At 46.4% G+C, this 22,641-nt stretch overlaps 1 protein-coding gene across 1 annotated transcript in view; it reads left to right on the top strand.

Annotated features, from left to right (window-relative positions):
* LOC135911412 (beta-1,3-galactosyltransferase 5-like) overlaps positions 1-22,641 on the top strand; it is a 302,140-nt gene that overhangs the window by 200,337 nt on the left and 79,162 nt on the right. Inside the window, exons 3-4 of the mRNA XM_070537971.1 lie at positions 14,534-14,739; positions 17,572-17,707. Of these exons, the coding sequence (XP_070394072.1) occupies positions 14,534-14,739; positions 17,572-17,707 (342 nt within the window). The remainder of the gene's footprint in view (positions 1-14,533; positions 14,740-17,571; positions 17,708-22,641) is intronic.

The raw sequence follows: 22,641 nt of genomic DNA, 5'->3' as shown, positions 1-22,641 counted from the left end.
ATCAGTCCAAGGTTGTGCACTTTATTTAGACTGTGCAATGCCCCCGCAACCTTCGAACGCTTGATGGGCTTGATGGGCTCTCTCCTTTGTGCTACAAATGGTCCATCTGTCTCTCCCTAACTCGAAACTGGTGTCATCCTGAGAGTTCGTGCCAAGTGGACCCGCCTTGCGAACTACTTGGCTAGAATTTGTAAATCGCAATATGGGCCATAAGACAATTATTTAAAAAGTTAATTAGTGAATTGTTCCTAATTAGTTGATTATGCATTTCATTTTTGTGCATTTTAACTAGAATGCATTTCAACTGGATTTCTGCCATCTGCCACAGGCGAACTTTAAAATGTTTTAAAAGTCTTTGCTGGGATACCCTGTATATTGTTACGGTGCATTTGGACAGGAGCGTGTGCGCAAGAGGGAGACGAAGAGGAAGTGATAGTGTCTCCTGTAACATCGGTGAACAACCGAAGCGGCAGACACTGCGAATCTCCGTTTTCAGTCGTTACCCCGTACCTCCACCAAATGTTACGAAGAAGAAGCCCGGTGTACAAATGTATCAATAATTATTAACATGGGGAAATGTTACATTGGAAAAAGCTAATCGCGTGTTTACTGACGGATTTCGGTTAATGAACTCGACCGCAAGAAGACCACTTTTGTTACACCGAATGGTGTTTACCATTTTAAGCTTATGCCTTCCGGACTTTGTAATGCCCGGCAACTTTCGAACGAATGATGGATTCTCTCCTTCAGGGCTATAAATGGCCCACCTCCTTACGTCATCTGGATGATGTCATCGTATATTTCCCTGCGTTTGACAGTGATCTCATTCGCTTGGCCGCTATTCTTGAAGTCTTTAGAGAAGCTGGCCTTCAACTTAACTCTTCTAAGTGCCATTTTGGACACCGCAAAGTCAAAGTTCTTGGACACCTTGTCATTGCTGCCGGTATATGTCCTGATCCTGATAAGATTCATGCAGTCAAGAACTTTCCTGCACCCTGCTCAGCAAAACATGTGCGCAGCTTCGTGGGCTTATGCTCCTATTTTCGTCGGTTTGTTAATAATTTTGCAGATATCACCCGGCCACTGACTGACCTTCTTAAGAAGGACACTAAGTTCTTTTGGGGCCGCGAACAAGCTGATACCTTCGACACCGCGATCTGCTTGTTAACAAGATCCATCGGCACCAACTCAAGTTCACACAGACGCCAGTGGCCATGGCATAGATGCCCTCCCCCACAAGCAAAATGGAGCAATTGAGAAAGAAATTGGCCGCCCATTTTCTTTTATCTCGGGCCAACATGCCCTGTGCTGGCTATCGTCACTGAAAGGCCCGATTGGCCGCCTCGGTAGTAGGGCACTCAGACTTCAAGAATATTCTTTCGTTCTGATGTCCAAGTCCGGTCGCTTACACCTGGACGCCGACTGCTTGTCTCGTCAAACCTTCGATCCTCCTGACAACGATGAACAAGATTCCGACACTTGCCTTCTGCCCATTTCTGACTTTCGTGACATCGTTACTGAGCAGCGAAAGGACGACTTTGTCCGGTTAATCATAGAACGCTTGACTTCAGGACAATCAGATCGCTCAAGCATAATGTTTGTGCTCCATGACGACATTCTTTATTGACGCAAGATCAGCTCTGTTAGACCAGATTTACTGCTAGTTGTCCCTGGTCATCTCCATTCTACTGTCATTGCTGAGCTTCACGACGCACCCACTGCCAGACACCTTGGCACCTCCCGCACTTACGACAGAGTTCGACGTCGCTTCATCTGGCTGGGACTTTACCGCTCTGTGCGACGTTACGTTGCGGCTCGCGACCCCTGCCAGCGTCGAAAGAGGCCACGTGCTCAATCTGCTGGCCACCTTCATCGAATCGATGTTCCCACGGAGCCTTTCTTCCGTATCGGCATAAACCTTCTTGGCCCCTTCCCGACATCCATAAAAGGAAACAAATGGACAGCCATTGCCACAGACTATGCGACTCGCTATGCCATTGCACGTGCTCTCTCCACCAGCTGTGCTACACATGTAGCAGACTTTTTACTTCAAGACGCGATACTTCACCATGACGCGCAAAGGTAGCTGCTGACTTATCATGGCCGCTATACTTCCTGACCCATGTTGTCGAAGGCATACTTCGTTCCTACTCCACCGTACACAAGCTCTGCAACAGCATATCACCCACAAACGAACAGATTGACTGAACGGCTGAATCGCAGTTTTTCAGAGATGTTGTCTATGTACGTTTCAGCAGACCATCGCGAATGGGACAGCCCTTTGCCCTACATGACATATGCGTAGAATTCGTCACGTCGATATAGCACGGGTTTCTCGCCTTCAGTGGCACAACATACCACGGAGTAGGCTCATGACGCCGTTGGCCGGGCTCTTATGGCTCACCACGTTGCCTGTGATCTACTTACAGCTGCTCAGGCATCATAACAGACTCGCTACGACAGTCGCCATCGGAACCTTTTGTTCTCTACTAAAGATCTCGTTCTTCTGTGGACTCCAAGTCGCCATGTCGGTCTGCCCGTAAAACTGCTGTCACGCTATACCGGGCCCTACCACGTATCGCGACGATTTGGTCAGTTAAATTAGTAAATTGCCCGTGTTGAAGACACACCGTCCTGATCCCAACTACGATCTGACGTCGTCCACGTGTCCCGTTTAAAACCGTATCGTTAATCTAGTGCGTTATCATTATAAGAAGCGCTGGGATGGCGCCCCAGCCCCCGAAAGCATTTGGACAGGACCGTCCGCGCAGGAGGGAGACGAAGAGGAAGCGATAGACTATCTCCTAGAGCTGCGACTTTTTTTACCAGCCTGCGCGATTAGCTTTTCTCCATCTAACTCTTTCCCCATGTATATACATTTGTGCACCGGGCTTCTTCTTCGTAGCAATATTGTTCGTCTAGTGGAGAAAATAAAAGCAAAATTTTTCCTTTCTTGATTTTGTTTTTCACTTTGCTGACAAATCGAGGCACCACAAGCACGTGTTTAATCATTGCATCTAAACTGATATAGTATTTACAGCGCTTGAGCATTGAAAAAGCAACCTTCTCAGAATTTCTTAGCTCGAGCTTTCAATTCAATGAAAATGCAATGCCTTCGTTATTTACCAATATGCACTTAACTAAACAATAACAGGCTGTAGAGAGAGAAGCGACAAAGCCCTTTACGTCACTCAAATATGGTGGAAGAACTTCAATAAAGCATCACCAAAGATCATGTTCTTTCGCGCGCGCGCGCGCGCGTGTGTGTGTGTGTGTGTTTGTGTGTGTGTGTGTGTGTGTGTGCGCGTGTGTGTGTGTGCGTGTGTGCGCGCGTGTGTGTGTGTGTGTTTGTGTGTGAGTGTGTGTGTGTTTGTGTTTGTGTGTGTGTTTGTGTGTGTGTGTTTGTGTTTGTGTGTGTTTGTGTGTGTGTGTGTGTGTGTGCGTGTGCGTGTGCGTGTGTGCGTGTGTGTGTGTGTGTGTGTGTGTGTGTGTGTGTGTGTGTGTGTGTGTGTGTGTGTGTGTGTGTGTGTGTGTGTGTGTGTGTGTGCCGTTTCATATTACATACGTTGCCAAGTCATCGGATGCTGTACAACTAAGTTTCTCGGTATTCTTGAAACGTAATTTAGTAAACAGCGCAAGCTGAAAATCCTGCTTAGGACCCCCTAATTGCGTTCTCGTGTTTCTGAATAACTCCTGTTCATAAAAGCATGAAGCAATTCTTTCTGTCTCTTTCTCCTTTTCCCTCTCTCTCTACTACTTCATCTCTACCCTTTTGCAATGCCTTTTGTTGTACGCACTGCCAAGCGGAAATTCTGTTTTTTTTTTTGTGAGCTCATGATGACAGTGATACTCAGCTCTTTAATTCCACAATATTGCTATTTGTCATGCTCAGTCCACCACACTTTGTTGACCTTATTAAGTTAATGGCTTATTCGCATATACGTTTTATTTGTAGATAAGGGCGAATGGTTAGCGTGTCGCTAATTGCTGTAGCAAGAGCATCGCGACGACAATAACAATTTTGCAATAAAGTCGTGCAGCTGCGCAGTTGGCTACTAGTGACTCCGCAGTGGAGTATTACGGATCAGTTTTGAACATATGACGCTCCATAACCAGCAGCTAACTCTGACTGCACTGGCGCTTATTTTCCTTGTTCTTCCTTTTTCTTCTTTACATTTCGCCTCTTAAGTGCGCCTACTGCATGTGGTAACTGGACTTGCGACATAGTATAATCACGGCAGCACGCCATGGTAGCTGAAATACAGCTGTGGCTGGCGCAAACGCGACCGCTACACCGACGCGCTAAGGTTTCTCTTTCGCTGCGCAGGCCTCTTCTTATTTCCAAGCATCGTCCGCGACTTTCCCCCCTCTCCGTTCGAAATGGGGCAAAATAACGGCGTTTCGCGGTCCATAAGGTCCGACTTTGCGTTTATTCTCCCCACGCCAAATCTATAGCCCCGCGCGCTTTGACTTGTACCGCGTAAGTCTCCGTACAGCCGGAAGGCACGATGACAGTGAGCAAAAGATCATTTATGGCGGCGGGCAGGAAGGAGGGAGTAATTCCCATTTTCTTGAGAAAGCGGAGGCGATGGCTGGGGAGGGACAAAGGACAGTCGGCTTTCAGTAAGCTGCGATCAGATACATCTCAACGCCATCGCAGCTGCTATTTCGGCTTTGCTATCAGTCCTTTCCGTCTTTTCTTTTCTGCGCCTGTTCTATTCCTCGATTCGCCTTGGTGGCTTGTGCGATTGGGAAAGGAAGAGCGATCAGGCGGGGGTCCGCGGGACGATACCCATCGTCGGACGTAAACGGGCTAAGTGTTGCGGAGGTGCCTCCGGTGTGAAATAATACTGCAGCGCCGTCCACATAGCGACTACTGGACTGTTATTCAATATAGCAAGTCGAAGAAATAAAAGGAAGGAAGGCACCTTCAAGATGGCGTTTCCTGGCAACGGAGGGGAACCCCGCGAGCCTTTGTCACGCGACGAGCTCACGTCGTTCTCAAGGTCTTATCCGCCGGCTGCAGAATCGCGCCACGCCTTCGGCTGAGCGATGTCCAGTGACCTTTGTGCCGATAAGAAACGAAACCGCGCGAAGCAACCTTTTGCAAGCGAAGCAGGTTCATTACGCCTCGCTCGTTGAGAACAGTTCGACTTAAAGGGTTTTGGCCGGCAGAGCTTTCTCAGTGGCAGTGGCGTTTCGCTGCCGAGCCTGAAGTCGCGGGTTCAATTCAGAATCTAGGCGACCGCCTCCCAATCGAGAGAGAATGCAAGAGCGCTCGAGTGTCGTGCCTTGGGTGTGCGCTAAGGGGCCGTCAAACCACTGTCTAAAATAAAAAAAAACACAAGCTTAAAAGCAATCGCGTCTACCTTTCCGGGCTTTCCAGTCTTTCATTCATCTCCAGTCAGTTCTTCTTTACCCGCCGTGGTTGCTCAGTGGCTATGGTGTTAGGCTGCTGAGCACGAGGTCGCGGGATCGAATCCCGGCCACGGCGGCCGCATTTCGATGGGGGCGGAATGCGAAAACACCCGTGTACTTAGATTTAGGTGCACGTTAAAGAACCCCAGGTGGTCGAAATTTCCGGAGTCCTCCACTACGGCATGCCTCATAATCAGAAAGTGGTTTTGGCACGTAAAACCCCATAATCAATCAAGTTCTTTTTATTTTTTTTATTCGCCTCATATCTTTAAAGTCCTATGAAAAAAAAAAACAAGGGCATCGTTGTAAACGCAACAAATAGTATAGCATGATGCCACATTCTTCTTTTTTCACGGGTTTGTAAAACATAAGTGAGGACAGATTGCGGGCGATACTTCGTTGCGGTGATAAACTGTGAGAGCGATGCATATGTTAACATATACGAATCGAAGACTGCACAAGCACCGCAAGGTCCGAATGATGAAAACATTTTTTATCCATCTCTCGCTCTTAGCGCTGCAACGGGCAAGGTGCGTGCGAGTGCTTATGGCGCACATACAACAATCCGAGTACACCTGCTGGCTACCAGAGGGTATACTCCTGCTCCAACAGTGTAAGCGCGAAAACAGCATCGATACGGGTGTCAGACATTGTGCTGATCCGACCTGGAGCGAACGCGCCCTTCATCGTGCCCCCTTCATTATCAATTATGCCAAAGCTCCCCGCCCGCTACCCAAGCGGTTCATTCGTTATTCTTCATTTCTCTCCCAGACGTCGCGCTTTAAGCGGCCCGGAGGCGATCGAAGCGCCACTGACGCTGGGCAACCGCCCACCCTTTTGACCGACCTTTCTTCTTCGGTGTGCCATGGCGATGGCAAAAATATATACGGCGCGGGAGATGCGCAATATTATTGTAAACGTATGCCAGAATACATCGCAACATAATGCATGAGTCACTTCACATCCAGTATTGATTAATCGATTGCGTGTCAGACGCTCACTGGGCGCGACTGTTTCCTCCTTGCTACCATTGTACAAAAGCTTCGCGAGCTGGAACCTCGCGTAGTTCAAGCGCACTCGAAAGGCGTGATTAAGTCTTGCCCAATAAAAGAAGAAGTCCCTCCGAGTGGCCGCTGCTTCTTCGGTGAGATATTATTTCCTGTTTTCTTCGAAGAATCAGTGCTGTGTTGAGACTACACTGTTGTCCAGGGAGAACAGACATCCCGTGGGATTCCTGTGTGCTACAGATCACGCACAATATCGCGTGGTTTGGCTGCGCTCCGCAGCGCATCTACGCCTACCACGGCGGTAGGCAGCAAAGAACACCGGCACGAGCCATATGTCCGACAGCGCGTTCCTAGGCGCATGAGTGCCGCAGAATCGACGCCGCATTCGGAAGTGCCACAACAAGCGCCCAATGTCATCAAGCCGGCGACGCTAGTTTTCAACGCCACCCTACCTACCAGCGCACCTTCAGTGAATATGGCTGAGACCAGCGAAAGTGAAGCCAAGAAACCACGGGTTGACGACGATAGAACATCTACCTATGATCTAAGTGACGATGAAGATATTGACTGCGATGAAACGCCGTTCTCCTTGGTAACGTATAAAAAGAAGTGGCCTGAGGGAATTCCAGTTGTTTTTCGACCATCACAGGAAGGACGCAACTTCTGGCAAGTGAATCCAAACCGCGCTGCGTCGGAAATTGTCTCTGTGGCAAAAGAAAAAGTGCAGTCTTTCCGCGTGAATAGAGATGGAAGTTTCTCTGTCAACGTCACTTCAGTCTCATCTGCAAGACATCTACTGTCGATGAGCGAAGTTGCTGGTTTGGAAGTCAAGCCATTCATTCCGGCGTCTTATACCAAGAATGTTGGCAAGATACGCCATGTGCCAATTGAGTATACGGAAGAACAACTGGTTGACTTCCTGAAGGATTTTGGAGTGACATCTGCCCGTCGTCAGGCGCGCTACAATCGCCAAGAAGACGGAGCGGTAGAATCACGCCCTCTGAGAACCGTCATCCTCCATTTCAGAGAAGACAAACCAATGCCGCAACGAGTGCATTTAGGTTTCCCGAGCCACCCCGTAGAAGAATATCATGGCCCTGCTCTAAGATGCTACAACTGCCAGAGATTTGGACATCTATCGAAGAACTGCCGCAGTCAGCGTCGCTGCAAGATATGCTCAGAAGACCACAACCATTCAGAGTGCAAGTCTGTGTGTCAGCCAAAGTGTGCCAACTGTGGCGGAAACCATACAGCTTCCTACTCCGGGTGCCCTCAGAGCAGAGCTGCCTCAAGGTTACGCAGACATGAGTTAAAATATGGAAGGCTGCCTCCTCGTAATGCGCCCCCACCCAACCTTGATGCTGTAAGATGTGCGCCTCCAACTCCTAACAAAGAAAAAGAGCAAGGGGTCCATATGAGCTATTCTGCAGCCCTAAAGCACTCAGGTCGACAACGTTCTGACAGCGAGCGGCATGATCCACCTTCAGAGAATGCTACTCACCTTGCCCAGGCTTCGAGTGAAATTCGCCGACCTTCTCAGCAACGCCCTCAGCCATCGACACAGCAACCTCAGTTAACATCTGAGCGACTACCTCAGCATTCGCCTCAACCACAACAGTCATCCCAGCGACCATCTCAGTCAATTCTTCAGCGACCTGCTTCGAGCGCGCATGGAGCTTCAGCGTCGTTTGGTGATTACGCGTCTTTACCCGTAGCCCAGATGATCCTGCCCATGCTATTCACAGCTCTTCGTGCAATTCTAAGTGCCATTCCACAAGCAAACAACCTACCAGAGGTAAAAGCACTGCTTTCTATGGAATCGTTGGTGCTTCCACAACCACCAACAGCCCCACGGCAGCCTTACGATGAATAATCGTTACAACAATGTTTTCGTATTTCAGTGGAATGCTAATAGCCTTCGAAACAAGTCAGCTGATTTTCGCAAACTACTAGCTCAGCATAACTTTCCTGTTTTATGTATACAGGAGGCAGGTGTAAGAGATGACTTTCGTCTTTCAAACTATGTTATATATAAATCATCGCGCATCGCTGGAAATAGCAGAGCGATGTTATGTGTGAGAAAGGACCTGCCGTCCTATTTAATACAGTCGAGCGATTTAAACATACCGGAGTTCGTAGCATGCAAGATATCTTTCAGAAATACAAGTGTCACGGTGATCCGTCTTTATCTACAATGTGCTAGCAAAATATCAGTAGACAGCTTGGTGAATGTGTTTGGTATCGCAAACTCACATGTGCTGGTTTGTGGGGACTTCAACGCACATAACGTCATCTGGGGCAGTGAATATAACGATTCCCGTGGAAGCATAATAGAGTCTGCCGCAGAAAAAAGTAATCTTATCGTGTTAAATGACAACTCTCCAACGTTCTTGCGGGGGTTTCGTTACTCAAGCTGTATAGACGTCACGCTCTGCTCACAAGACCTTCTTGATGGCGTTGAATGGTCAACGGACATAGAAACGCATGGTAGTGATCATTTTCCGATCCTGGTAAAACATCGCCTCATACGGATGGAGGGGACCCGGCGCTACTCAAAATATACTAATTGGCAAAGTTTTCGTCACCACTTGAGTAACTCATTGGGCGAAAATCCAAGCTTTCAAAGTTTTGCAAATATCTTGTGTGAGTCTTACGAGATCTGCACAAAGCAAGTCATTGTTCCAAATGAATACGCTGCAGTCGACGGGGAATATGAATATCTAAGAGCAATTAGAAGACGAGCAGAACGGGCTTACCGCCGCAGTGGAAAGCTGGATGACTACAAGATGGCACAGAAAGTTCGGTCAACTTCACGCAGACGCTTACAAAAATTAGGTACGAGAAGGTGGCGAGAATACTGCGCGTCGTTGTCTCCCTTTACTCCAGTTCCCAGAATATGGTCAGTTGTCCGATCTTTTACTGGTCCAGTTACCCAGAGCCATCCCTTCCGAGCCCTTGCCGTAGCTCGAAGCACTCCGGAAACATCTGTCGCTGACGAATTCTGCCAACTTATATCCAGACCAGGAATTCCGTTCACTTGCCTACAATTTACAAGTTCGATAACACTAGCAGAACAGAAAGTTCGTGCGTGCTTTATGTCACAACATCCTCAACTTGACTGTGAGTTTAGTCTAAATGAATTGACATGTGCTCTTTCGTCATGCCGTACAAAGACAACCGCAGGCCCAGATGGTGTCACGTATACGATGTTAAAGAACCTAGGTCCTGTAGGAAGAATGGCTCTTTTGGAGATATTTAATGACATCTGGATAAGAGAGACTCTGCCAGATTCATGGAAATTAGCCCGGGTAATTCCAGTACTAAAACCAGGAAAGACTCCCCTTAGTCTTGACTCCTACCGACCCGTCAGCCTCACAAGCTGTTTTTCCAAACTAATGGAGAAGATGATAGACTATCGACTGCAGTGGTGGTGTGAACACACAAATATGTTTTCCAATTACATGACCGGTTTTCGACAAAATCGGTGTACAATGGATTCAGTATTAGACATTGCCACATGCGTCGAACATGAACGAAGTTGCGGAAATGTGACAGTAGTAGTATTTTTAGACATTCAAAGAGCATTCGACACTGTAAGTCACATACACATCCTTGCTGGTATGTTAGAGCTTGGCCTACACGGTCGAGCACTACGATGGGTATCAAATTTCTTGAAAGACAGAAAAATATTTATGGAAACAATCGAAGGCGCGAGTAATTATCACAGCATCACACAGGGCGTTCCGCAGGGCAGTGTCCTCAGTCCGTTTTTATTCAACTGCGTCATGGCAGCCTTGCCACTAAAGCTCCCGTCTGGTCTACAGTATTCGCTGTACGCAGATGACATCTGCATATGGGCCTCTGGATCTCATATACAAGACATTCAAACAACGCTGCAAGAGGGACTTGACATTATCGACACCTTTTTAAAAGAAAGAGGCATGAGTCTTTCATACGCAAAGACAGCCATACTTCCTTTTACTAGACGACAGCTGAATAATTTCCAACTTACGCTTAATGGACAAACCTTGATGTGCGTGAAAGAGCATACATTTCTTGGAATTATTCTTGACCGCCAGCTAACATGGGCTTCACACATCCGCGCAATTGAAAAGCAGACCAATGCAGTAATAAACGTACTTCGGCGACTCGCAGGTACAACGTGGGGGGGATCAGTCTCTTCGCTACTACAAGTTCATAACGCACTCATAAAACAAAAAATTGCTTACTCGGCTCCTATTCTCCATGGTTTATCGCAATCTTCTGAGGAACGCCTTCAACGTTTACTGGCAAGAGGGCTGCGAGTGTGTCTTGGGGTTCCGCAGGCTACCTCGAGTTCTTTAGTAATTGCTGAAGCTCGTCACCCACCATTTCCAGTCATACGAACGGTTGAAACATGCCGACATATTTATCGCATCTTAACCCAACACGAGAATCATCCATTAAACCTCGCGCTTACCGAAAGAAACAAAAGCAAAATTCACGATGTTGTTCGAGAACATAAAGCATTATTACCAAGGTTTGAAATATGCAAAGTGGATGTTTGTTACCCTCCCTGGATGTTAACATGTCCTAAAATAGAATTATCGGTTGACGGGATTATATCTAAGAGAGACATGTTCATAGTAGCCGCCCAACAACTGGCACTCTTCCAAATTTACTCCTTATATCCCCAGTACATACACGTTTATACAGATGGTTCGTGTCATAAAAATTCATCGACTTCAGCATTCGTCATTCCACATTTAGCGCTAGAGCAAACATTTAAATTATCCCGAGAGACATCTTCCACCGTGGCAGAACTGTTTGCAATCCTGTGTGCTTTGCGGTTCATAGCATCAAATGAACATTCGCAAAAATGGGTTATCTTTAGCGATTCGCAAGCCGCTCTCACATTACTACAGAGCAATAAGAAAAATTCTTTGAACACTTTGCTATTGTATGAGACACTCAAAGAACTTACAAAAGCAAGCGCACTGAACCACGTAATTGCATTCCAGTGGATACCTGGGCACTGCAATATTCCTGGAAATACTGCAGCGGACGCAGATGCGAATCGGGCGCACAATAACGTGGAGACAACCAATCTTCATCTATTGCGTAGTGAAGTCCGTCTGCTCCTGAGACAGATTTCTTGTCGCCTCAGCAAAACTACCTGGTTTGATCAGCAAACTAAAAACTCTGAGTTATACTTTATAGACCCATGTATAAACTTAACAATGCCGGGAAATCTAGGAGACAACAGAAAATTTGAAACATTGGTACACCGCCTGCGTCTTGGTACTGCATTCACTAAACACTTCCTGTACAGGATAAAACGTGCCTCTAGTCCACAGTGTTCTTGTGGCCATACAGACGAAGATGTGCATCATCTTCTCCTCGAGTCCACTAAATACAATCCGCAAAGAAGGGTACTGCAAGCAAATTTGTTGATATTAGACAGAAGACCTCTCACTCTTAAAAAAATACTTGGCCCATGGCCAACTGCGGGCCTTCAAAAAAGAGCGCTTCTTGCTCTGAAAAAGTTTTTAGAGGAGACCAACATTTTGGGAAAATATTAGGCATCAGATGATCCGAATGCGCTAAATGAGTAACATAAACGTTGTTCGTGATTCATAATTGGTTTATGAGGCGATCGCAACTTTTATGCAATATGTATAATTCTGTTCTGTACTTGCAGTGCATTACATGTGTTGAGTGTTATGACTGTTCTAAATATCTGAGTTTATATATGCGTACATGGACTGGACTTATGCACAGAACTTTGCGACTCATATACTGTTGGACTGTATATTTTTTATTCATCCAGTGTTCTACTGAGTGCCATCTTTCGTGTCGCTATTCTCCCCTTTTGCGCAAACTTGTTATCCTTTGCCAAGTGACAAGGAGTAGCCGGTGCCACCATAAAGGCGCCAACCTCTCCTAATATTCATCTCAATAAAAAAAAAGCACGCAAACGCATATGCTTTCTTTTTCTTTCTTTTATTATCTTTTTTTTTAGTATTACTCTCTTGTGCGTCATGCCGTCCGTTTCTTCCGTTCTTGTCCAAAATTCAACGCACAATGATGTGCTGCGATCAAACAGGCGAGGAATATAATATGCAGCAATTAACAATGAGTTTAAAAAGTAGGATACAACGATGCAAGACAACGTCTCATTTTACGTTAGACTGTTCCTTCTTGTTTTACAGGAATATAATGGCGAAATTTGTGCTGAGTAATACGAATACGCAGAAATGTTTTACAAATTCAGCAGACGACGACACATCTGTCGCCAGACAATCGACCTCGAAGCAATTAAACTGGTACTCCGCATGCGTGGGAACCAGGGCCCCTGTTCACAAACAGCTCTTACGTTAGAAATATTCGTAAGCCTGATGCTGGACATAGGATCGGTGAACGCGGCCGGCCGCTACAAAGAACACTTACGAACAAAAAGCATTGTAAATTCAGCTCCGGAATATCTTTTTTTTTTTGACGTAATTCAGCGCATGAGCTCTGCTGTACGTAAATGAGGTGCTACGTTAACGGAGGATTCAGCATTTGATAAGTTTGCAAGTGAAGTCCACAACATTCTGGAAACCATTCAAGTTTATTTATACTAGTGGTAAAAAAAATAGTTGCATACTGCCTTCTGACTTCGCACCATATGCCAAAATCGGGGAATTCGGAACGACCACAGGGAGTCTTTTAACTTAACGGTAGCCTCTTACGTCCAGTGCAAGAAGTTCATCTGCGGCTATTCACCTCGCCCTTTCGCAATTTAATTAAGTATATTTATGCACATTGAAGCTATGCGTTAACTAGCGCCCTCTTTACGCAATATGTTACGCTATTCCAGCTCACTGCTACTCTTGGTCTCGTGTGCAGAACATAGAAGTATAGGGGTGTGCGAATATTTGAGATTTCAAATACGAGTCGGATAGTCTCTGCCGTACGACTCTTATTTGAGTTGGGAACTTACCCTTTCAAATTGTCGAATATTCTTTTATTCGAACATTGAAGCAGCGAAGGAGCAAGAACGACTGAAGTAAGGACCGTTGCGAAGTATTTCGGTGAAAGAGAACTGCTGTGGCTGTGCATAGACACCAGTGCCTGATGTAATGCATAGGGACGAAATAATTTATGTATAATAATTTCCAGTCATTCAATAAGAAAATCTGACTTCTGTGCCACCTTTACAGGAAGTTGTTGTTTCAATTTATTATTTGACCAGTTTTCCTAGGTGTGCTTCCCTTTAAGACAGTGTGCAGGGCGCTCTAATATCACACTCCTTCAGTAAACACAACACTGTACGTTCATCTGGTGACATGCTGTTCGTTTGTTTCCTTACTTCCATTGTTGCGGTGCTCCATATAACTGAAAGCAGTTGTCGCTCGTTTGCAAGCTCCTACAATACATAGGCCTCAGTTAATTTTTTCTTTTTTGGTACCCCGTGCATTAGGTGCACGTTAAAGATCCACTGGTACTACAGATTAATCCGGAGTTGCCCACTACGGCATGCCTCATAATCAAATCGTGATTTTGGCACGTAAGACCTCAGAATTCAATTAAATAAAGTTTTTTTCACCAAATGGTCAACTCGTATGTTTTATGTTTCACTTTCTTTAGAAATTACACTATATTCATCATTCTATTCGGTAGTATTTGTGTTTAAGTTGATCCGGAAATTTTACTACTCGAACACCGCTTCTTATAGGCTTAATTAACTTTTTTCTAAGCTGTAGTGTTTTTGTTTGTGGGTAGTGCGCTTTTCTCTGTTGTGACGTTTGGTGCATCTGTACTGCATTTGTAGTGTTTCCGCCATCTTAAGCTGTATCTTGCCGTGGTGAAATTTTATGTATTCAGGTATCAAATCTCATTTCTCAATGCCTCTTTTTCTTGCCTTTCCGATGTTGTGTGACGTATCCACGTGTTTCTCCCATGAAAGGGAGTGGCCGCACCACCCGTTGGTGCAAACATCTTATCTATTCATGTCAATAAAAAAAACCTCTCGTTCAAAATTAAAAAAAAAGAAAAGACGTGTCTCCTTTGGTCGCGACGCAAGGCACGAGAATGGCGTACATACGTTCCATTTCGTCACGTGCTCGGTTTTCTCTTTCCGGCAGGAGTGCGGTGCATCCGGATCCTATCGCTGGAGGTGCCCCAGACGGTGGTTGTGGGCACGGAGGCCCGGCTGAGGTGCGCCTACGACCTCGAGGGCGACGTGCTCTACTCGGTCAAGTGGTACCGCGACGACGTCGAGTTCTTCCGATTCGTGCCTTCCGACCGACCGCCCGGGCAGTTCTTTCCTGTGGACGGCATCAGGGTCGACGTGAGTAGTATTCTGCCGCGACCGTGTACAAATAGGCTTTTAGGTATCGCGGGAAGTTTGCTAGAAGCATTATTGCAACTCAGTCGTTTATGCTGGAAGTTAGTGAGGGTAGGCGAGCTTCGAGTGCGGCCCGTACAGCCTTTGTCGAAAGTGTGCGGTCTACGTTGCCCGTGAGCGCCCTTTTCCTGTGATGCGTCAAACGTTCCAGTGCCCTGGAGAATGAAAATAACTCTCGTACTAATCAACCAATGGTCTGGAGGGCTGACAGCGCCATGGGAAAGCACGGCAAGCAGCCAAGCAACACATTTGTTAAAGGTGCGAACGAGCCCATAGACTTTTGACAAAGGCTGCTATTGAGTAAGCTGCGGGGTTGAAGTTCTGCTTTGGTTCCGTATAATAGTCATGTCGCTATACCTTTCATTTCCGGACTTTTATCTTATTTGTGCTGAAAAACACTGGTGATATTTTCTACTCACTCCACGAAACGTAATATATTATCCATGCTCTGCGCAAAATCTTACTCATGACGTTTAGGATAAATGACGCCAGCGAAAGAAAAGAAAGAAAAAGAAAAGCCGTCAATCTGTCTAATTTTGTGTCATCAGAACACGAAAGCGAAAAGCATGGCCGCGCGGGCTTCTTTCTTCCTTTCTTTCGTTCCTTCTTTTTTTTCTTCTTGCGAATGCGGGTGCTGTGTCATGAAAGAAGCTGAACTCTAGTGAAATCACTGATGTTTTTTGTTTTTTCAGTGTTTCCTCATACGATAGAATCACTCTAGGTGTTAAGCACCGTTTATCTCATCATAAACTCACGCTGCTTTTTTTTTTAATAATTATTACAAGTACTTTAAGCACCGCAAATAGAGCTCAAAAGAAGAAAAAAAGCTATTCGGAAAGTTGTTCTTTACCTAGCGCATTTCTGAACAAACAAAAGAACCTCTCAAAATCATCGCGAGTACGGTGTGCTCGACAACATTCGGCAGTAATAAATAACCCCAAAAGTTTAACGCCCATTTGTAGTCAAGACATGCGGGCTCACAATCACTCATCCTCGGCAGGTATAGCACATCCAGCCACGCGCGGTTTGCCGTCTTCCGAATGCCGCACGGCCCCGCACCGCACGCCCATGTCGCCGGCAGCCACGCAACCTCGTCCCGTGGGCACATTTCGGACAGCAGCACTTGGCGTGAAGTGCTTTTTTATGCACGCGCCAGCGTCTCGCGCAGCCTTAGCACCCGGCAGAGTGTGTCACTCAACAGCTAGAAGCAAATACAAGCGACGAACAGCACGAGAAGGCAGAAGCGATTGGAGGTGATGGAGGGGGGGGGGGGGTTAGGCAGGACAGAGATTGCTGCTTTCGGGCTGCTTCCGTTGCTTCCGCAGATGCGGCAACCGTAGGGCCGCGCACCATGCATATATAGCGACGCGGGCGCCAGTGAGAGGTGTTTCGCGGCGTTCGCCGCATTAAGTCTTTGTTATTAATACCGAGAAGCAAGCTCTCAGGCGAGATGGGGGGCGGAGGGGGCGCGTAACGCGGGCCACCGCTCGGCTTACAATATTTACACACGACGCGCTGCGCTTTCTTTCTTTCTTTCTTTTTTTTTCTCTTCTGTTCCGCTCCACTCGTTATTATGGTAATGAGCGGAGCCTATAACTTTGTTCCCGCGTCTCTGCGGCGTGGCGGGAAGAAGGGAGCGCGCGCAATGGGCGCGAAGGCGTATACGAGTGTTTGAAGAGCGGCGTGCGTAATGTAATGCAGTTCGCGCTCGTTATTCCGCCATTTTCATATGTGGTGGCGCGCAACAGCCTAGCAATCGTAATGGGAATGCAAATGCACTCCCCTCTCTCTACATATACATACCGCCGCGAGGATGCCCCCTCCGCGTCGTTTGTCTTGATTCCTCGAACGATCGTCCACCCGCCTGCGCTCCTTGGAGAGCGCGTATATAGGTGTGGGCGCGAGCTCCGTGCCCACTGCGCGGATTTTGAGCGCCGCCGACGACGACGACGTCGCAGTTCACTGAAAACTGCGCGTTGTCGTCTTCGCCGTCGTCGTCGCCTTTGAGAACGTCTTAGATGATCACGAGTGTATTGTTTTATTTTCACGCACAATTTCATTTCTTTATTTTTTTCTTTTTTGAAGACGAGCACTGTGCGCGTGCGAGACTCGAGCAACGACCTGCGAGCAAGTGCGCACTTGTCGCGGTGCTAAGGCGCGCACGAGCGCTCGACGCTCGCGTATATATGCGCACAAAGTTACCGTGCCCTCAGGCATAGCGACGTCGCACGCTGCGTGTTGGAGTGACGCGCACGTCGTTCTCCGGAAACAAAAAAAATTGATCCTTGCCTCACTCTAAGGCTCACAGACAGGAAGAAAAAAAGAAAGACAAAACGTATATTTCTTTCTGCACGCTACGGTAGAGACGAACAAAGTAATACGTCGCGCAGAGGCGAGAACTATGTTAATCGTCTGTCGCGTTCCTCGCACAGTGCCTTAGGCTAGGTTCTTGGTTTTATCTCAGACGAAGTGTTGGGCGTGGGAAGAAAACGAAGCGAACGCCTTCAAAGCGTCGTATGAGGTTGCGAAAACTGCAAGAAACTTCTAAGGATCGCACGTACAGATGAGTGCACCTGGAATTGAGGACTCAGTGCTTGGGGCACAAATTTTTGGGGCTCAGCACCAGCCCGCTACTGACTCGTAAGAACTGCACGATATCCATCGTGTGCCGATTCTTCTCTCACTTTTACGCTCACGCTAGACAGCGTAACTACATGGTATGCAATCGAGTCTGCTGGCTCACTAAGTGCTCTCCGCTCTCTTGTTGACTTCCAGTTGCAGCGTTCAAACAACGGCACCGTGTTCATCCGCAATGTGGATCACCTCACAGGCGGCAACTACAAATGCGAAGTTTCGGCAGATGCCCCTTCTTTCAAGACTATGTTCGTGGAAAAGCTCATTCGGATAGATTGTGAGTACCGAAAAGTACTTTCTTCTCTAACTGCATGATTTGTGTATTGTGGGTTATAAGGCGTGTGCACGTGGTCTTACAGGGAGTGTGCATTCCCCTGTAACAGACGTGTGACCACGGCGACACCAATTCCGGGGGAACAAACGCCGAAACGCCCGTGCTGCGCATACGCAACAAAGTGCACTAAACGGTAGAACGAACACGAACAACCAAGATAAAGCGTTGTTGGCTTGGGAGTAGTGCGGTTCGCATTCGACGCAGAAATCGCGTCAATTTCATCTTCTTTGCATACAGACTGAGTCATGCGGATGACATTACTTTTTTTAAGTTTACATTTCGTGAGAATTTCAAGAGCACAGCAGCTCTGAATGCGAATGCACGAAAAAGAAAAGAAAAATTATTTCAGATCACGTGTCTAACGATATCAGTATAAAGAGTTTGGGACTGTAGACTGTTGGGCTGATTGTCAAGAAAAGAGAGGCCAGGCGAACTGGACAGACATTCACAAGCGGCTGAGTATTTATCGAAACGTTTCTATGTGCAACACATGCGCTGCTAACTTTTATGTAGCACGTACTGAGCAACAGAAAGCTGGATCCGAAGATTTGCATGTCGCTTTACAATTTACTCATTGACACTTTTCATCTAATTATATGATATGAGAAGTTCATTATTAATTAAAACTAATGATGTAGTTAGGCGGTATGAAAAAAAAGTTCTTTGAGCATCTCCAAGCGACGGCAAACAACACTACCTTGGTTCTGTCCAGCTACGCGGCATTCGCTTATCTTTAATCTATGGCTAAAATTAGCTGGGACACGCTCTGCATCGGAAAAAGGTCGTGCTGTTGCTATTTTTGCTAAAGGCGCTGTTAGACTGTACTCAACACCGTCAATCGCAACACCTGAGCACTGCTGTCCAGAGCGCACCATGCTCTGCCGCTCGCCCATGAGTTCACAGTCATGCAAAAGCGCACATGTTACTAATCGGGACTGCGATACACATGCAAAGCGGTATAGGCACGTTCTCCAGCTAGCAGATAATTACCATCGCCGGCGTCGAGCTATGATTTATCATAATATGTGGACCAAAACAAAATCTCGTACGCTGTTTAATTTGCTTCCGTGTTTTGAACTGTACAATTCGGTTTATAATTGTAATCTCCTCAGCAGCATATTGCTACTTATGTACACGGTCGACAGGCAAGTTGCTCAGTGATCATATCTACGTTATGGTGAAGGCCACACTGTTTCTCAATACAGGTGGTTCTAGCCTTGAAAAAGCTTTACCGGCACTTGCTATGCCCGGATCACCCCATTATCTCTTTTTTCCTGACTGCTGTTTTAGAAGATCGCGTGAATCTGAGTTGTAACGTGCCAAGGAAGACGACGCTTACAGCAGCATAGCCAGTGCAGGAAATGAACGAAGGTATTGAGAGCGTGGCAATAAAGACATGATGCAGCGCGCTGTACATACTGCGCATCACCGATGCGCATCCGCATTGATATAATTACTACATGTGTCCGATACATGAGTCAGCCTAAATGTGTGTCTGCCACTACATATTTCCCTGCGTACCATGTATGAACACGTCTCGGTCGACGCTCATAACAAGTACCAAGATGCCGTGTAAAAGAAAAGTGTAAAATGCAAGAAAGAATTTAAAAAAATGTTTTATTGCACTTTGACCTATAAGCCCGGGACGAAGGGTTTCTAAGTCCGTATTTCCTGTGTCTATGGAATTGAGCTCGTAGACATTCATCTCAATGGCTTGTATACATCCTATAAAGCAGATGTTATGGTGTCACTATTATTGCGTGCCACAAATTATCCCTGTTACATCAGTTCTTTTTCCGTTTCTATTGGTATCTTGCTCTCTGACCTCTTCATATGAAAACTCGTAAGATTAAAAGTACACATTTTACGGTTGTTAACGGCAACTAATGACTAATTTTAGAAAGAAGTATTCCTACACTTCGTTGGCGAGCTGTAACTAGCGCTCTACGTTATCTTTGAATTTCAATTACAGCTCACATTTACTTCTTTGTGTTCTTTGCTTGTTATTTTGTCAGCGCAGTTCGTCTGTTCTGTGTTTTCCAAGAGCAGTAATACAAAATGTTATTTATAGCTTGTACACTGGAAATGACGCGGTTGTATGAGTGGTTTTACATTATTAGGTATTTAGAAACGTCTATGAAAATAGGGGCATTTCATCAAAAGCGAACAAACTCTGACACCAAGGACAACATAGGGGAAATTATTTGTGTTTAATAAACGAAATAAAGAAACGACGAATTAATGGATATGAAAGTGGATGAAAAAACAACTTGCCGCAGGTGGAGAACAATCCCACAACCTTCGCAATCTGGTAGGTTGTCGGAAAATTCGAAGGTTGTCGGATCGTTCCCTACCTGCGGCAAGTTGTTTTTTCATCCACTTTCATTTCTATAAATTCATCGTTTCTTTATTTCATTTATTAAACACAAATAATTTCCCCTATGTGGTCCTTGGTGTCAGTGTTTGTTCGCTTCTTATGAAATATGACTAATAAAAATCGGACCCCTTCGTTAACCCCCTTTCTTCTCGTTCATGAAAATAGGGGCTTTTATGCGAAGCATATTACGAGAGCTCAACCCAGCTCCTCAGGCGCGGCGGTGTCGCCTTCAATACCACGTGACACCGTGACGTCACGACAGAGGAGAAACGGGGTTCCAACTCGCGCCGTCGCTCGCGGCGTCGCGGCGGTATATAAGCAGCATGCGCTTGCCTCTGCTAGACACTCACGAGGTGAGATGCCTCCTGGAGACAGAGCTGCTCGTTGGAATGAGAAGCGAAGGTTGCGGCGTGCTACAGAGACTGATTTTCTAGGTGGCTTTGGCTCAACTCTTGCAAGGTGGGCTGGGTGGGAATCGAACCAGGGTCTCCGGAGTGTGAGACGGAGACGCTACCACTGAGCCACGAGTACGATGCTTCAAAGCGGTACAAAAGCGCCTCTAGTGAATGCGGTGTTGCCTTAGAAACGAGCTCTTTCTAAGGCTCAGGCGTGCGTCGCTTGCTCAGGCGCACATTTCGTTGCCGCGCCGAACGCTGCGTTGCTCGACGCTCACCGCGTCCAATGCGGGGCGCGTAGTCGCTGCGCCGTAGGCCATTGTCTTACACCCCTTGGCGGGTCGATGGGAACGCTGTCGCGTTCCACTCTTGAACGCGAAGCAGAGTAACGCATGAGTTGTTTCTTCGTCTAGCCGAACCAAATATAGCCAAGCAACAGCAGTTCACCAGGCTAAACAGTGGTTCAACAACTAAAATAAAGGCTAGTATGCTTCTCATCCTGGGCTTAACCTTAGCTAAGCCACAGCCATTTTTTAACACTTTTTAGATGCTTTTATTAGCGGTTGTTTTGTCAGAATGAACATTCTTGGTATACCTGAATCAAATATTTAGTTTATCAGGCATGAGAAATTCTTGACCTTCTGCCGCCTTTTCCTGCAATAGGTTCGAATACCGAAATCACGGCTTTGCTTGTACTGCATTAGCAAGAGTAAGAATTGATTCCCAGTAAGCGCATTCCGGATGTCAGAAACTAAATTTCCATTCAGTGTTCCTTGTTCATGATTTAAAGTACTCACTTCATTGTCTATTTCTTGTGTTTTACCACATGTACACTGCTGCGTAGTTGCTCCATTGAATTATTCCTGTCTTTCATGCAATGCGCCTTATAGTCATCATGAAATTGTAGGCAAGTGTAGCCAATCTAGCACTGCGCACTAAAGAGAAACTTGTTTGGATACATTGTTGTATTAAGTACAACTTGGGTTGCGTACCATGCACTGCAATATGGTCATTCGCTCTGTGTGCCTGTCTCTCGTTGCTAGGGCAACGTGTGTTATTTGTTCTCAACAGCGTCATTTCTCACGTCATTTCAGGAGCTGAATACAGCCTCTCCTCGTTATTACGGATTCGTTAATGTGAAATACACAAATTCTGGACTCCTTTCCCCTGGGCTATACATTTATGATGCATGTGCGAATGCTTATTGCAGAAACTCGACGGTAAAAAAAGGAGCAAACGTGACTTTATGATTTGGGGTTGCCAATAGAGACAGGCTCTACATTAGTCAAACATTGACTTTCGCAGACAAATATCGAACAGTACTGAACACGCAACAGCATTCAACGAAATCCTGGGCTTATATTTGTCAAAATTACCATTGAGAGTGTGAACTTAATTAGCGCTGTAATAGCAAGATCTAGTTGCAATAGCGCAACACTAAAAATACATACATGCAGTATAAGATATGGGATTTCATAAGTAACAACTATGAAAGCATGAACGACATACGTGGAAGTATTACTCCTGTGGCATCGGATATTCACTTGCGATTTTTCTGGGCCAATTCCACTTTTCATCGCCTTGTAATTATAGGCAGCTCACTCAACTACAGTTTTGAGCGGTACACCGCGTGTCCATAATAACCGAGGAGGGACGTTGTTTAGCCGATTCTCCTGGCCTTTCCAAGTTTTTACTAAAACAACTTCTCTTCGTTTTCCTTTCTTTTCTCTCTCACCTTCTCCTGTGCCGCCCACTTCTAGCCTCTTCTACCCACATTCAAGTTCCATCTGCGATGGCGCTCCTGCTACTGGCCCTCGCGTCTCGTGTCGTCTCCCATCTCGTGTCCAATCGCTGACCACACGAAGAATCACGTGCCCCAAGAGCGGATGTTCCTCCGCGTATTGCTCACAGAAGCAGGAGACTGTGGTGTTCGAAAACAACACCTGATCGACGGAGTGGGCACCACCATACCGTGTCCGAAAACAGCGCCGGAAAACCACTGCAGCGTCTGGCACGCCTCAACCTAAGAGATGGCGTGCGCTCTCAGGGTCAATCTGTGTACATTTCCTTTCTTTCGACTTCATTCTTTTCTTTTTCTTCTTTTT

This window comes from Dermacentor albipictus, chromosome 4 (genome assembly GCF_038994185.2).
Source record: "Dermacentor albipictus isolate Rhodes 1998 colony chromosome 4, USDA_Dalb.pri_finalv2, whole genome shotgun sequence".
NCBI lineage: Eukaryota > Metazoa > Arthropoda > Arachnida > Ixodida > Ixodidae > Dermacentor > Dermacentor albipictus.
Note: the sequence above shows the minus strand (reverse complement) of the source record. Positions and strands in the feature narration are given on the sequence as shown.